The sequence below is a fragment of the Rhamphochromis longiceps genome, linkage group LG2 (genome assembly GCF_057381845.1).
Source record: "Rhamphochromis longiceps isolate RC_006_pf linkage group LG2, R_longiceps_female_GT1.1, whole genome shotgun sequence".
Taxonomy (NCBI): Eukaryota; Metazoa; Chordata; class Actinopteri; order Cichliformes; family Cichlidae; genus Rhamphochromis; species Rhamphochromis longiceps.
This window is the reverse complement of record NC_140558.1, coordinates 30,361,095-30,375,965: the sequence shown is the minus strand read 5'-3', so window position 1 is coordinate 30,375,965 and position 14,871 is coordinate 30,361,095. Positions and strand designations below refer to the sequence as shown.

General features: G+C 42.6%; 1 protein-coding gene across 6 annotated transcripts in view; it reads left to right on the top strand.

The window, feature by feature from the left end:
- The first annotated feature begins 322 nt into the window (after positions 1 to 322).
- LOC146677448 (glutamate receptor 3) overlaps positions 323 to 14,871 on the top strand; it is a 110,782-nt gene continuing 96,233 nt past the window's right edge. For all 6 annotated transcript variants that reach the window (XR_014913738.1, XR_014913737.1, XM_085422334.1 and 3 more), the window contains exons 1-2: positions 323 to 577; positions 1,032 to 1,190. Coding sequence is in view for 4 of the 6 variants with exons in the window: in XM_085422334.1 (XP_085278460.1) it covers positions 499 to 577; positions 1,032 to 1,190 (238 nt within the window). In the remaining 2 variants the exon portion in view is untranslated. The remainder of the gene's footprint in view (positions 578 to 1,031; positions 1,191 to 14,871) is intronic.

Sequence of the window (14,871 nt, the reverse complement as noted above, 5' to 3'; positions counted from 1 at the left end):
CACAGCTGGAAGCGGCCGGGCTGTACGGAATCATCGGCCACCTGAGATTGCAGTGTTTTTCTTTTTATTATTATTTTATTTTTTCTCCTTTAATTGATTCATCCCACAGCAGGCTAATATCGCAAGTGCTGCTCTTATAACTTGTCGTCGCTTGCGGGCTGAGGTTTTTTTTTTTTTTTTAAATTTAACATCAGATCAAGTTTGACCAACATTGGCGGATCCAATCGGAGTCCAGATCAGCTCCTTCTTTCCCCCACCACCCCCACCCCTCCTCCCTCTCTCCCTCTCTATCCTTCTTGCTCACTCGGTTCCCCCTCTCTTTCTTTAGTTGCAAAAAAATGCTCTGCAGCTGGGCAGCACCTCAATGAATGAATTGGTGCACTGTGAGCGACCATCATCTATCCGCTGGATTTTCTTTTGCGCCCGGCTTTCAATCCAGAACATATGAATTTTCTTAGGCAGAGCCTTTTAAGGAGTTGAACAGACAGGTCGGAGAAAATGGCACAGCGCGTGGTTTTCTTTCTACTGTGGCTCTTTGACCGCTCATTCGCTGGATTTCCCAATCAGATAAATATCGGTAAGTGTTTTGTTGTTACACGGCTGCAGATTTGTGATTTTTGTTTTTAACGGACATTTGAACTGCAAGATTGCGTTTTAAAGAGGATACGGCGCGCGGAGCTCTGCGCAATGATAAGAGACCAACTTGATTTCTCATATGTTGCAGGCTGAAATCCACTGAATTTTAAAAAAAAAATACATTAAAGCCACCACTGACTGTGTCACTGTCATCTTTAGGGTTTTTATTAAACATAAGATATACGTGACACTGGCGGTTCATCTGCGTTGTCCGAAGAGTTACAGAGAAGCGCGCGGGTTAAAAAAAAATAAACATAAAAATTCGTATTCTTTTAAATAACAGCTGCGTGTTTTAAATCACTACACGGAGTTCTCCCTCACTCCTTAAAATGCCGGTCAGAGCTGGCGGTCGTGTGTGAGCGCTTTGCCTGATCTCGGGTTTTCATCTCTTCCAGGGGGACTGTTCATGCGTTCCACGGTGCAGGAGCACAGCGCGTTCAGGTTCGCTGTCCAACTCTACAACACCAACCAGAACACCACGGAAAAGCCTTTCCACCTCAACTACAATGTCGACAACCTCGAGTCGTCCAACAGCTTCTCGGTCACCCATGCCTGTAAGTCTGCTTTTTTTCTTTTTCTTTTTTTAATGTGTTTCTGTGCTCGAAAAGTGACCGCGATTATTCACGAGCTTATAGATGTTACAGCATCTGCAGGAGGAAACAAGACAAGTTCTTCTCACTTCACTGTGATTCTTAAAGTCACAGCGGGGAATAAAATTAGGACGTTTTCTCGCAAAAATCTTTGTTCTAATAAAATCATGTTTTTTTCTTTCAATATATCCTGAATTTTCTAGAAATTTCTCCAACATTTAAATGTGTCTTTCACATTTTTAACGACATCGGCTACAGTTAGGGAGCACGCAGTGTTAGTACATTTATGGCACTCCTGCATGAGTTTTACGTGAGCTGGTATGAATCCCACATTGTAAAAGAAGTTCCCTTGGCAACATGCAGTAAACATGCTGCCAGTTGCACAAACCAGGGGCTCAGCCCTGGAGGAGTTCACATCTGTAGTCCAATTTCATGGAGTTTATAGATTTTCAGCGTCTTTGTTATAGCAAGTAGTGTGAATGCCTTTAATTTCATCACACAAATGATGTTTTGTCTTATTATTTGGTTATCAGACTTCTCTTGTGCAACTGGTGTAACTTTGCTTAGTTGCTGATGTAGTAAATAACCTGTTTTTGTAATCCTTTTAGCTGCAGTTTCTTGAAATAAGCAGAAACACAGATTCAACACGAACAAAACTGGAAGAAACAGGCTCCGGAGAGCCATTTTGTTATGTCATTTCAGAGGAGGAGTTCAGTTTAGGCTGAATGGCTGACTTTGTGGGCACGCAGCTCTGTCTGGATGGTGAGGTTGTGTCCCTGTAACCCCTCTGTGGCACGCTCATAACGGCCCCTCTGACTCTCCCTGTGCCAGAGCGCCTCCGCCTGCTCCGTCCTCTGACTCCCCCCTGTGTTACAGTGCATCTCCCCCAGCATTGCAGAGTCAGCTCATTAGCACTCAGCCCTCATAGCACCTCACCGTGCTGTCATTGGGTGAAAGGGGAAAAAAATCCATAGCTCCCCAACCAACGCCAGCAAATGAGTTGGGCTCAGACCTGCAGAGGAGGTGGGTCTGAGCAGTGAGGGAGATGAAGCAGAGCATCCTATCACAGGCAGCAGAGCTGCAAGTGCCTTAACAAAGGCATCCATAAGAAACAATAAGCAAATGAGAGTGAATAAATAATAGATAGTGCCATGCAATTTCACGCGTGTTGAAGAGGAAGGGAAGCATAGGAGAGGAAGGCTTGATATCAGAATCTAATTAAATTTGGGGGCAGACAGAGTTTTAGCAAAAGGAAGGGGATCCTGTGGGAGACGTGACCCCATTTCCTGCTGCCGTGTCTCTGCGTCTCCATCAAGAGCACTGTCTCAACCCTGCCTTAAACTTCAGATGAGAAAACTCTAAACCTTTCATGATGCAAACAAAAAGATGGGCAATCATCAATGTCACAGTGTGGTGCTTTAAAATGCATGTTTGATAACTCGTTCTCTGGCAGAGTGCTTACCTGCTACATCATATTAAAAAAAAAAAGTTGCGCGCTTAACACACAAAAAGTCTTCTTAATTGCAAAATCAATGCACGATCTGATGCCTTTGTCGAGCGAGTGCCCTGAGTCTCTTGTCAAGCTGAGCTCGCAAACCGCAGACAGCTCATGCTGAGCTCACAACAGTCCACAAGCACCTCCGATTGTCTCTACCGATGTACTGAACAAAGTAGAGATGACGGTTATTAAATATCACTTATCTGCTGACTTCTAGGCCTAAGAGATTTTGCCTCTAGTGATTGTGGAGCTCTTGTGCTCTGGGTTTTACTTTTGTCAGCACTGCTGTTTGTTCTGCAAGCTGTCACAATTATTTAGTGGACATTCAGATTCTCCTTTGTCATCAATAGCCCCATGTGAATGACTCAGACCTTTGTCAGCAGCAGCACACATCTACTCTATGAACAGACGCGGTTTTACAAAAGTAGGGTTCAGGGAGTGTTTTGAAACAAGCTCCAGTGCTTTGATTAAGATGAGATCTGGCTTCTTTTTGTTTTTCTCTGCAGTTTCACATTTGATATTGCTTTAGTGAGCGTTCCCTCTTTGGTCTGGGACAGCCAGTGCCAAAGCTCTCCACTCTGACTCATCATAAAGATCACGCCCCCTCATTTGCTGCGCATCCTTTAACACATAATGCAATACTGGGAGAGCAACTAGAAGGCGTGCACAAATTCAAATTAAACTTCAGTTTAGCTGCTGAGCCTTTCAGAAACCAAGCACAGAAATCCAAGAAAGCCTGCTCTTGTTTCGGAACCATTTCTTTCAAGCTGGTTTGAAGCTGTTAGCATGTGCTGTTAATTGAATTAGTGGCCATCAGAAAAGAAAAGAAAAAAACAATGCGTGGCTTCAATAATCCTCGAGGCTTTGCTTTGTACTTCAGCGACTCGGTGTGTGCTTTCGTGGCAAGACTGTTGTTGCTTTGAAGTGACATCAGAAATTGCGAAATGTGTAATTACCAGTGGAGGGATCCATAATAGCCATGGAAGCTAGGAGTCAGGAATACCCACAAAGAAGGCAGGAGTAGTTCAAAGCAAAGGGTACCAGTTTGAAGAAAGCACAGCAGACAGCATTAATGCTCCTGATGGTCACGGCTAGCCAACTTAATGGCACCACTATCCTTTTCTCTGCTGTTTACCCTTCTTCTTCTTCCTTTACCTGAGGCGGAGGGGGGAAAAACATCAAGCCCTCTCTGCCTCTCCTTGCCACGCTACTTATTAGATTACTCGCCTTGATTCCTGTTAAAGGCAAATTTTGCACTGGTTGGCTTTTGAATCTCATCTCGCTATTCCTCATTCCTCATTCTGTCATTAAGCTAATGGTGTGTGTCCCCTCTGCCAGCCTTTTTTTACATGGTCCTACCCTTCTTTTATTGAATCCTGCAGCTCCTTAAACCTTGTAGCAGATGCTTTTCTGGCGCCACCGTTCACCCACCTTCTCCCGCCATTGTCAGCCACAGATAAAACCGTTTCACTCCGAGAGTGTGGAAAAGAACACTGGTAAAACTGGACATTTTGACTGCATTTGTCTTTTTTTCTAGTTACAAGAATAGGAAGAAGGACAAGAGAGTACCTGCAAGGTGCACAGTGTCACTGTAAAGAGAAAGAAGGCGAGAGGAAAGGGATAGTTTGAGATTTCAGGAAAAGCACGTTTGCTATAAATATCTAACAAATATCTTCAACACAGCTCTGCATGTTGCACATTGTGTATGTGTTGCACTCTGACTTGGTGTTAGATTGGATGTAATGCAAGACGATCTCTGGCGATCGTACGTGGGAATACTGTAAGCATCGGAACGTGCGAGAAGCCTATTAAGGCACATTTAATTTAATGGCCGCGAGGAAAAACTCCAGCAGATGCTTGTATTTACACCGAGGTGGGAATATCAGCATCACTGATGAGCACCATCATGAGTACTCCAGAAAGCAATGCCTAATATTTGTCTAGACACTTCATTCGAAAAATCATCTTTACTAACCTTTACCTTTAACCTTTACATCTGCACATGTTGCTGAGAAACACCAACGGTCTCTTTACACCAGCGGCCTGCTCTGTGACCGAGCACATGTGACAAATGACATATGTTGCGGAGCACACACTGAAAGAGCCCTTACTAAATCTTTTCATATACTTTAGCTTTTGGGGGTTTGTTGTGGAGGTGGTGTTGGTGGTGTGAATGGACGGTAAACAAAGCGACAGGGAGACATGTTTTTTTGCAGTGCTTGGTCTGAGAGAGACAGGGTATGGCCGAGAGAAGCTCCTCAGGTGATTGTAGAGGTGCCACGGTTCTTGTTCTCGCAGGCTGTAACTCAGTTTGAAAGGTGTGACGAGGGAAACATGGCAGCTGAAAGAGGGAGAGGGAAGCTGAGGGGGGGGGAGGAGGGATAGAGACAAAAGACTGCAGTGAGAAAAAGCAAGAGGAAAAAAGAATATAAGTAAGGATGTTTTTTAAGGTTGCTAAGTGTGTTTGTGTGTGTGTGAGTGTATAACCAAGGCAGAGAGAGGGAGAGCTCTTTAGGCTATGGAGGGGGGAGGTTGTACCAGGACATGCCATCATAGTCCAGCTGTGTTGAAAGCACAGATGGGGGTTTGTTTGTGGATGTACGAGCCATGTGCTTATACACGTTTGTGTATGCATGTATGTAGAGACGTGCAAACACCCTTAAACACTACAAGTCTGGTCTGGACCTTAATATTTGTTTCTGGGTAAATTTTAGTGTTTTGTGCCGAATGCCTCTTGACACACTTCATCATTCATCAAAAATAAAGGTCAGGGTCAAAATATGGTGGGCTTGCTCCATGATTTTGGTGCAAAAGAAGAGAATTTGAGAAAAGACATAGTTTTATTATATATGCAGACTACGACGTTTTGCAAAAATAAAAATAATCCCCCAAATTTAGCTAAAACGTGTATTTCATAAGCACAGTGACTGTGCAAAATCCTCTGAGGCTAACATAAGCCACGCTACAGTGATGTGAATTTGAGGCCAGCAGGCCGGGGCTGTCTCAGAGGCCTGTTTGGATGGCTTGATATGGGCCTAAGTCAAATGAGTGCTACAGAAATGGCCACGGATGAGGTTACATGCTTGGAGAGCTGCAAAGCCTCTGGGAGGGGAGCAGGATGTCAGCAGAAGAGGGTGACTGACAGCCCTGTTTTCAAATAACACACTTAAAATGTAAATTTAAACAAAAACAAACAAACCTGAGTTTAAAGATAGATGACAAGTTATCGAGTTAGGGATGCTCTGATCCGATAGTTATGTCAGCTATTTGTGTGAGACTGACTCAAACAACTGGACAACTGGAACATTGATGGCTGCAGTGTTCAGTTCAGTTCTGTGCTGCATCTTGAGTCAGCAGTGCACTCGCATAATTTAGCTACGAGCTCGTGATCTCGTTTCGATTGTGAACAGGGGTCAAGTGAGTGGATGAAAACAGAAAAACACCACTCATATCGCCATTAACATAACAAGCTCTCGTCAACTCGATTAGCAAAATACATTCGGTAACTAAGATGAAGTGATAGAGAAACCTGAAATTTGTTGTCTTGATGCCACTTTGAATCCCATATGGGGCTTAAATTATTTACCAATCCTGCGCTCCTTTATTGAAGATGATATCAACACTGCCCTCTGATGAACAAGAGGAGCTGGCTGACCAATCCTTGTTGATGGCGACTGTGTCCAATTAGGTCACAATTTGTAACATTTTTTAATGTGTTATTATCATTATTGTCTTTTAAGAGCTACTTTGGAATCATAAGTAATTGTTAACACAAGTGCTACAGAAATAACTGCTAGTTTAGCAGCACACTGCATCTCATGCTTAATGTTACTGCTGATACAATTCTAATGAGTTATCCTGAATTTCTTGCCGTTTTCTTGAAATACTCCTGGCATGATTTCAGCCACTGCTACTGTTTGCCACAGTCATATGAGGCTTCCTGGTAAAGCCAACACAAAAAAAAGAGCTGGAAAAATTCCAAAGGCCAAATCTCCGAAGGGAACATTATTTTGACCTAATTTGCTGGTCATTAGATGCCCTTCGCTGTATTTTATTAAGTCGGGCGCATAGCTGAAACAGTAATGAGATTCAAAATACAAAAACACAGAACACACTCCAAGGCAGTTTCAACACAATGAATTTTTAATCAGAATTTCAAAAGATCTTCTTAAACCCAACCTGAGGAGAAGTGCTGCTGTCGGGGTGTTATTTGTCTTGGAATCAATGTAGCTGGCAGATGTTGTTTGTTAAAACAACAGATTTCCTCCCTTGCCACCGCGGTGGCTTCAAATCTCCATTTATCTTTCACAAACGCCGGGCATTTGGCCACTTTCAGCAGCTGTGAAGTACGAAAACTATAAGTCAGTGTAAGGAAAGAGTTTTTTGATTTTTGAAATCAGCATATCCTATGATTGCATCAAACATTTGTGTTGCTGCTTTTAAAGATTTCTCCAGCTTCTGACAGTCATCAGTCTTTATGGGTTTTTTTTTTTTTCAAAGTACTCAGACCATCTGGCGAGTGTTGGTGTCTTTGAATTGTCTATTGATTTCCTTTATGTATCTGCTCAGTTTTCTTGGGCAAATATCATAAATTGTAAGTGATAAGGGGGAAATGGTTATAGATGAAATGTCATGGCACACTGAAGATATCATTGTCAGCAGATGGCATTTGCTAAGATAGCCAAACAGAATGATTAGAATTTCCATTGTTTTAATGTGATAACTGATGCTTTTATATTGTGAGTGAGTCAGTGATTGTGGGCTTTGAAAAAACCAGCAAGACAGGCCCATCTCTGCTTCACACATCAGTTCACCACAACTCAAATAATGGTGTAGTTTCTGAACTATAAGTCAACAACGACAGGCCAAGTCTGCGTTCCTTTATTGAAGATGATATCAACGCTGCCCTCTGATGAACAAGAGGAGCTGGCTGACCACATAAAAGACGGCAATAAACACTGCAGGAACCACACAGGAGGAGACACGCAAAATCTTAGTGGTCCATTAAACAAATTCGCTGCTGTGAAGGAAACACTGTTCCCGACGAGGAATGGCGTCTAAATGCTGTGCATTTTAAGTCAAAACCAACAGGGAGAAAGCTACAGTTTTTTTGTTGTTGCTGTTGTTTTTTCTCTTTCTTTTCTCTTTTTTTTCTTTTTTTTTTTTTACAAACGGCTTATATCAGGTGCATCGGGGATGTGTGTGCCAGCAGTCTAGCTCCGTGTGACGGCTGTTTTCCATTTTGTTAGCTCAGTGAGCAAAACTTCTCGAGGAGAGTGGGCAATGTTGTTTGTGGCAGAGATTATATTTCATTTCAAAATGTCATTTACCTGCATGGAGCAGATGTGAAAAGCCAAGGGAGGAGTAGATTAAAGAAAAGAAAAGGAGGCGCATTTTCAAACCTTGTCACTTGTAAAGATCTGTAACACTGTAGTCAGCATTTTTCTTTTTTTTGAAACTTTTATTCTCCCTCTCTGTCTTTCTCATTTCTATCTCCATGTCTTAATATATATTTAATCTCTTCCACAAAGCCCATTACAGTTATGTTCTTGCAGCTATTGCAGTCACACTCAGCTAGCTATTGGCTATTCACTAGACTCCCTGACAATACCCGTAATCACTGGATCAGTAATCCCCCTGCTTGAGCTGGAATAGCACATCCGCATCGTGCTTCATTGGAAGTTTCTGCATTGGTTTGGCTTCACCGAGTCTTAAGGGAAAGAAAGAGAACTCTCTGGTCTTCTTCAGAAGGAGCTGCGGACTGCATTGTCCTAACCAAGGTCAGACAGCGTTTGACTAAAATGCTTTTATGATCTTTCAAGAACCTCAAGAACCTCGTTCATTGACACCGTTGGTGCTGTCTAAACATACCAAAACACTTGGTTTAAACCATCAGCTTGTTTTGACGTTCCTCTGCATGTGTGTTGCACTCAGTTTTATTTGTGTATGTGTGTGCTAAAGACAATCTAAAATGAGGAGGACGTCACTGTTGTGTTGAATTCAAAACACCAACAGGGAGTGTCACGATGTACTCTCCCAATGAGTAAATATTGGATCACAGTGCGATGGGGCTTCCAGCTCTCCGTCTGCCGACTGAGCAGATTGATCCGCACGTTTCTGGCCTGTTTCAAAAGAGGCAGTCGCTAGCAGAGCCCTGCCAAAGCGGCATGTCTGTGCAGAAACAAGGGCTCCATCATAACTGATTGCTTGTGACAGTTCACAGTCGCTGGGCCACTGAAGCATCATAACCTTGTGAAACTAGTGGATGAGCACTCATACATGCTGAAGGAGAGGAGGAGGAGAAGGAAATAAAATTATTAGCATATTCCTTGCAGTGGTAGAAAAAAGAGAAAAAAATGCGAGTAACACTCACTGTGCCGTGAATGTGGTTAATATTAAACACATCTTACACAGTCAACGACATAATGCAGACCAACACCTTTGCAGATTTACAGCCAATTACGGCAACAGTTGCAGAACAAAACCCCTAGCAGTGTCAGAGAGAGAGAGAGAGGGGGGGGGTCAGCTGGTGTGATGGAAGTGCTAATGACAATCAAACAAGAAGATCTTCTGGCAGGAGATGAGGAGCAAAATCTGCATGGCTGTGATCGCTTTAGTTGGATCGAATGCTGCCACCATTACAAAAAAAGCACCGATTTATTTCAGAGTGTTTAAATCTACACAAGCGCTGTGAGGAGAAGAATGAATAACAAAACAAGCGTGGGTACGATTCTTTGAATCTGTCCTGGGTAACTATAAAGCAGAGATTGGTGCTGATGAAGGTGGCTGTCCATCATTTTCTCCATCTTGTGTTGGGAAAACGCGCATCAGGCAAAAATGTTTAAAAGCAGCACGGCGGTGTGGTTGTGCTTTACATATTTCCTACTGGTATTCTCCCATCCTTAGAGCTCACTATACCCATGAGTGAGAATTAAGTGAACATGATGTGCTCTTTCAACCATGACCCTCCTCTCTTTCTCTCTCCAACAGTTAATTCGGAGAGTGCTGTTGTGTGGCTCTTGCCATTTCACACATGGATACGTAAAACCTGTGGGCGGTAGCTCCCAGGCCGCTGTCCATGTTAGTGTGTCCATGCATAACTGTGCTGTGAAATATTGAAGTGTTCTATCATTCTACCATCAACTATTCGGTAGCCGTCAGTGCCATTCCTTAATTGCTATTTTTCAACCCCACCCCCTCCCTCCATAAAAAAAAAATCCTGGTTGTGTGGCTTTATGTGGCGCAGTGTGGCCTGCAGATCAGGGAAGCAAACTTCATCTGGACCCATGACAGAGCTAATCCATCGCAGCTGCAGAATGAAAAGGCCGTTTGGAGTGAATCTATTCCAGAGGCCTGAATGGAAAGCTTCTCACAGAAGCCGGTGCCCTTTGCAGCCCTGACAGTGTTAGAATGTGATGGAAAAAGGACATGAACGAGTTCAGTGGATTAGCCATGTTTGTGAAAGAAGGGAACAGTGGACGAGAGAGGCACAGTAGATGGAAAGATGAAGTGACCAGCAACGGTGTTAGCGCACGCTGGGTTGTGCACATGCAAGTGGTGTGAACTGGATTCTCAATCGCTGACACAGAAGCTCCCACTTGTACGCTGAAGTTGAGTGTTTGGAATATGCTGTCAGCTGATATGTGAGATTTTATACATCTCTGCGGATGAGCCGCACCCGCTTTCTAGCAGAACTGCGATGGCGGCGATTTGAAGAGGAGCCAAAAGTAGGACTTTTGAAATTAACTTTGTGTAAAGGAATGTACAATATGTTTAAAGGGTGGATGCCGAATAGCACCTTTCTATTTCTGCTGGAAATGGAGAGTAAGACTGAATAACATGTATTTCTCCAGTGTGTCAAGGGCGCGCATTTCTCATCAGGCTCGCTTTATGCGCCTTTGCTTTCTTCTCAGGACTTTGTTCATTCTATTTTCCTTCTGCCCATTGTAGTGCTGCTAGTGCTGCTACTGTACATGCACCATCACTAAGCTGTAAGGGGATAGACTTTGGGTCTTTTATGCGTAAAGAAGCTTAAGTTTGGAAATTGCTCTCATGTGGCCAAAGTTTGTGAAAAGTCAGTGAACATTTCACTCCCAATTTCTGCGGTTTGTCTCTGAGTAAAGCTTTTTAGCCCTAGGACACCATGTAAGTGAATGAAATATTTAGGATTAATGAAGCCTCTTGTTGCACGAGGGGTTAACCAAATCCTGCAATGGGGACTCAAATTCTGAATTTAATAAAATGTTATTATGAAATTTAGGTCAGAAAATTGTGGTATCAATCATTGTGTATTTAAAAGAATGATAAAGAGTTTTTAGTTGTAGTTTCAAGCCACCTGTGACATTAGCTATACCTAGAATAATTTTGTGAATGCTGATATCTTGGAGCTCAGCCGCATTGCTAAAAGTTGGTCCACTGGGCCAGTCAGTCAAGTGCCAACAAAACCGAGAGAAAGCAGAAATGAGCAACATGCAAAAACAGCTATCAAGGCTGTCCTTTGTTTGCAAAGCTGCTATTGCAAAAAAGTAAATGGGTTCTCAGCATCTCAGTAAAAAGGTGCAACCAGCTTTTTGGAGGTATGACCGAAAAGTGATCTGAGAAAAAAGCCTGACTTGAATTTGACTTGTATCCCTTCAAGGTAATCTCCTCAGGCAGCACTGCAGCGCTTTCAGCATTCCTGCTAGTTTCACACTGTCCTCTGATTATCTTTCTTGAACTGCTTCCATTTGATTTCATGATGGAATCCAAACATGCATTGAGAGCAAGCGTCATTTCTGCTTCAAACTGACCCAAACTTAATGCTGAGGAACATCACTGTTAGGCCGAGTTAGAGCTTTAGGTCTGACGCACAGTGTTGTTTGGCACTGCAGGTTTTTCCTTTTTTTTAAATCTATGCAGGGAGTTCATTCACCAGCTTCAGACTGTTCATTCGGAGTATTACTGAACCATCCTAAGATCTCCGTGTGAGTAAAAGCCAGCACAAGCTGTGGCTCGTGGCATCCTGAGCGCTCTCACAGCAGATGGTTTATTGGTCCACCGGTTTGAGCACCGAAACAATAAAACCTTTATGCAGGCACGTGTTTATAATTGCGTTGCATCACAACACCATCGATCGACTGCTGTAGTTTTATCTTGCTTGATATATGATTTCAACCACTTAACTGCACAAGATCTGATTTGTTATGCTATTTGTTTCATGAAGCCTCAGATCTTGTCATTGGGTGACATGTCTGGACAGCTAGAAAGAAGAAATTCTCACTTTGTGGTATTTTCAATTAAATACAGGGTTTAGGTGATTAGCAAACCACTGGATGTTTTTATATTTACCATTTCTGCAACATCCCTCTATTATTATAATAATTATTATAATTTTATTAACAAATAAGCTATTGATATTGACATATCCAGGACATGGACAAGATACATATAAGAACAACACAAACTGGAAATCAATCTACTATCCACCATGTTCCAACAATCATTGGAATAAGGGGATAGTAGAGATATAAGAAGACGTGTAGTGTGTATAATGTGGAAAGAACTGCTGTATAACTATATTCAGCCAGTGATCAAATAAAAGAAGGGACAAAATAAGCTAATAGTAACAGTAATAACAACAGTCTTTTTACATTCTTGCTTGATATACGATTTCAAATGCTCGGCTGCTCGAGGCTGCGTTTGTTGTAATATTTGTTTTAATGATGTCCCAGATGTTTTCACTGGGTGACAGGCATGGACACCTGTTGTCATCCAATTTGAGAAGAACTCAAAATAACTAATTTGTGGTATTTTCAGTTAAATATAAGATTTAAGAGATTAGCAAACCATTGAGTGTTTATTTATTTTCTGGAAGTTGGCCTGTTTGCGGGGTTTGTACACAGCCCTATATAAGCCTTATCCATTTATCTATGTCTCAAAAAATATAGCGGATAGTATTTTGCTTTCTCCAGTCTCTTAGTCTCATAAAATGAATCTATTACAGAGCGTCTTTGTCGGGATAAAAAGAGATATTTTAATACCTGTGGCTTATTATGACTTGATTACATTGTAGCATGGCGACTATATCAGGCAATATATCAGACTGCTATTAAGTCTTTTAATTGGTATGTGTGCCCAGCACATCCAGACAATGACGAGTCCACTGAGAATAAAAAATAGGAGGTCTTTTCATCAAATGAGAAAAGAGAACCTTCTTGCCCGCTATACGAAGTGGATCTCAAGTGAAGCCACTTACCAAAAATCTTTATTTGTATTTGTGGGGAAATTGGTTTTTAGAAAAGTGTGCATGCCGAGGCCCCAGAATATAAGGGGATTACAACTTATTCCCTTACATAGCTCTCCGTTTTCCATTTCAGCCTCTCCCCTACTTCCCCCTAGCTTTATCATTCAGGGACGGAGCACCATCTCAGGAAGGGCACTAATAAGATGAAAAGTGGTGTTGGACTCTACATACTTAACTATGCCGGCACCAAGGCTGAAAAGGAGAGGGAAGTCTTTAAGTGATGCCTTCAAGGCTAAACAACTGGTCCCATCTCCTGTCCTCATTGACTTATTCTATTATTCTTCACTGAAAGACAAAAGGCTCGGGGAGAATGGGCTCAGAGAGGTGCTGTTTTAAAATTCTCTGTACTCTGTAATCAAGCTTCACAATGGAAATCCTTCATGGCTCGACTTGGATTGTTCCGCCGTCATAGGATATGGATTGCAATATGAAATTTGATTAGTGTCACCAGGGGCAAAGGCTTAGTTTACATGCACGGTAAGCAGACCTCGTGAGATTGGCAGATAGTCATCCCGTCTCAGTTTCCCTAGGCAGCACACTCTTGGCTTTGCAGGTGCATATAACTCTGACTGTACACGAAAAACAGGCATCCGAAATCCCCCTAAAGGATGGAAACAACCAGTCAGAAACATTAAAATCAGACGGTGTTCACTCTAACAGCAGCATGAGACTTTCAAGACTTCTTGCTGTTCAGTCTTGCAGATGAGGAAAAGAGAAAATGACAAACACACACTGGTTTGTGAGGCACAGACGGAACTGGGGTATACGTGAGGTCAGAGGGGGGAAAGGGAGCATTTTGACACTGATGGAAAACTATGTGTGCCTGCCAGATATCCACGAAGTTTACTCTTATTTTTCTTTTGTTTTTTTAACAATCCATCCAAATGATAGCAGGAACAGGAGAGGTTTGCGGCTGCCAGGTATTTTTCCCGCTGTGGTGAATAGAATTCAAAACAAGTCAGTTGGGTGCAGCACTCTATACCTGAAATATCACCACAAATCTTTACTCAGGCAAGCCCAGCTCTCCTGTAGTCAAGTCGAATAATTTAGAGGCATCTTCTTATCCCATTCCTTTAATCTCTTTGATGGAGCTAAGAGGTTTTTTCTTATGTCTTCTTTTCTTAAAGGCAGTCCTTAGGTGAGCTGTTTCCTGCAATTCAGCAGAGCCAATCTGCCCATTTTATCAGAGACTGCTCTCCCACAAAGAATGACCCTATAGGTCGATTGTGTGAGAAGCTTATTACAACCAGTAGTGTCAAAATTAAGCAAATTCTAGCAGCCGCTAGTCTGGAGATATACATTTTCCAGCATGTTTACTGTTGTGGATGGGTTTATTTCACCGTGTAGCAACTTAAGTTTCTAAAAGGGTCCCACATGTAAATCAAACCCCAGCGTTCTTGTTGAAAGTCAAGTGCTGGCACACCTTTGGCGGCTCTCCATCCCTGTAGTGCAGTCCACACCAGTCTTCTTCTACGATCATCCACCATTCTCTTCCTCCATATTCATTTGCGAGGAAGGGCATGCTTTAGTCCCGCAGTGCTGATTGGGAGGATTAGTGGTATGTGAGGGACTTTGTCACCAGCTTTCTGGGAAATCCAATTACAGAATATCATAAGCCTTACATGTTTCACACTTGGCTGAATCCTCCTTAAAAATGCACACCGGCAGCCTCAAAAGGGTCAGCGTTTAGCAGCTGTCCTCGCTCTGTACAGCGGTGACATCCTTCTGAAGGTGAAAGGAACGATCATCTTTGAAAGGATAAGACAAGTCCTGTAGCACTCCTCTTGCCTCTGCATTGCAGCAAATGGTAGACTACACAAGCCTGAGAGAGAGGGGATTGTTATTTGTTCAATGTAATGGGCCAT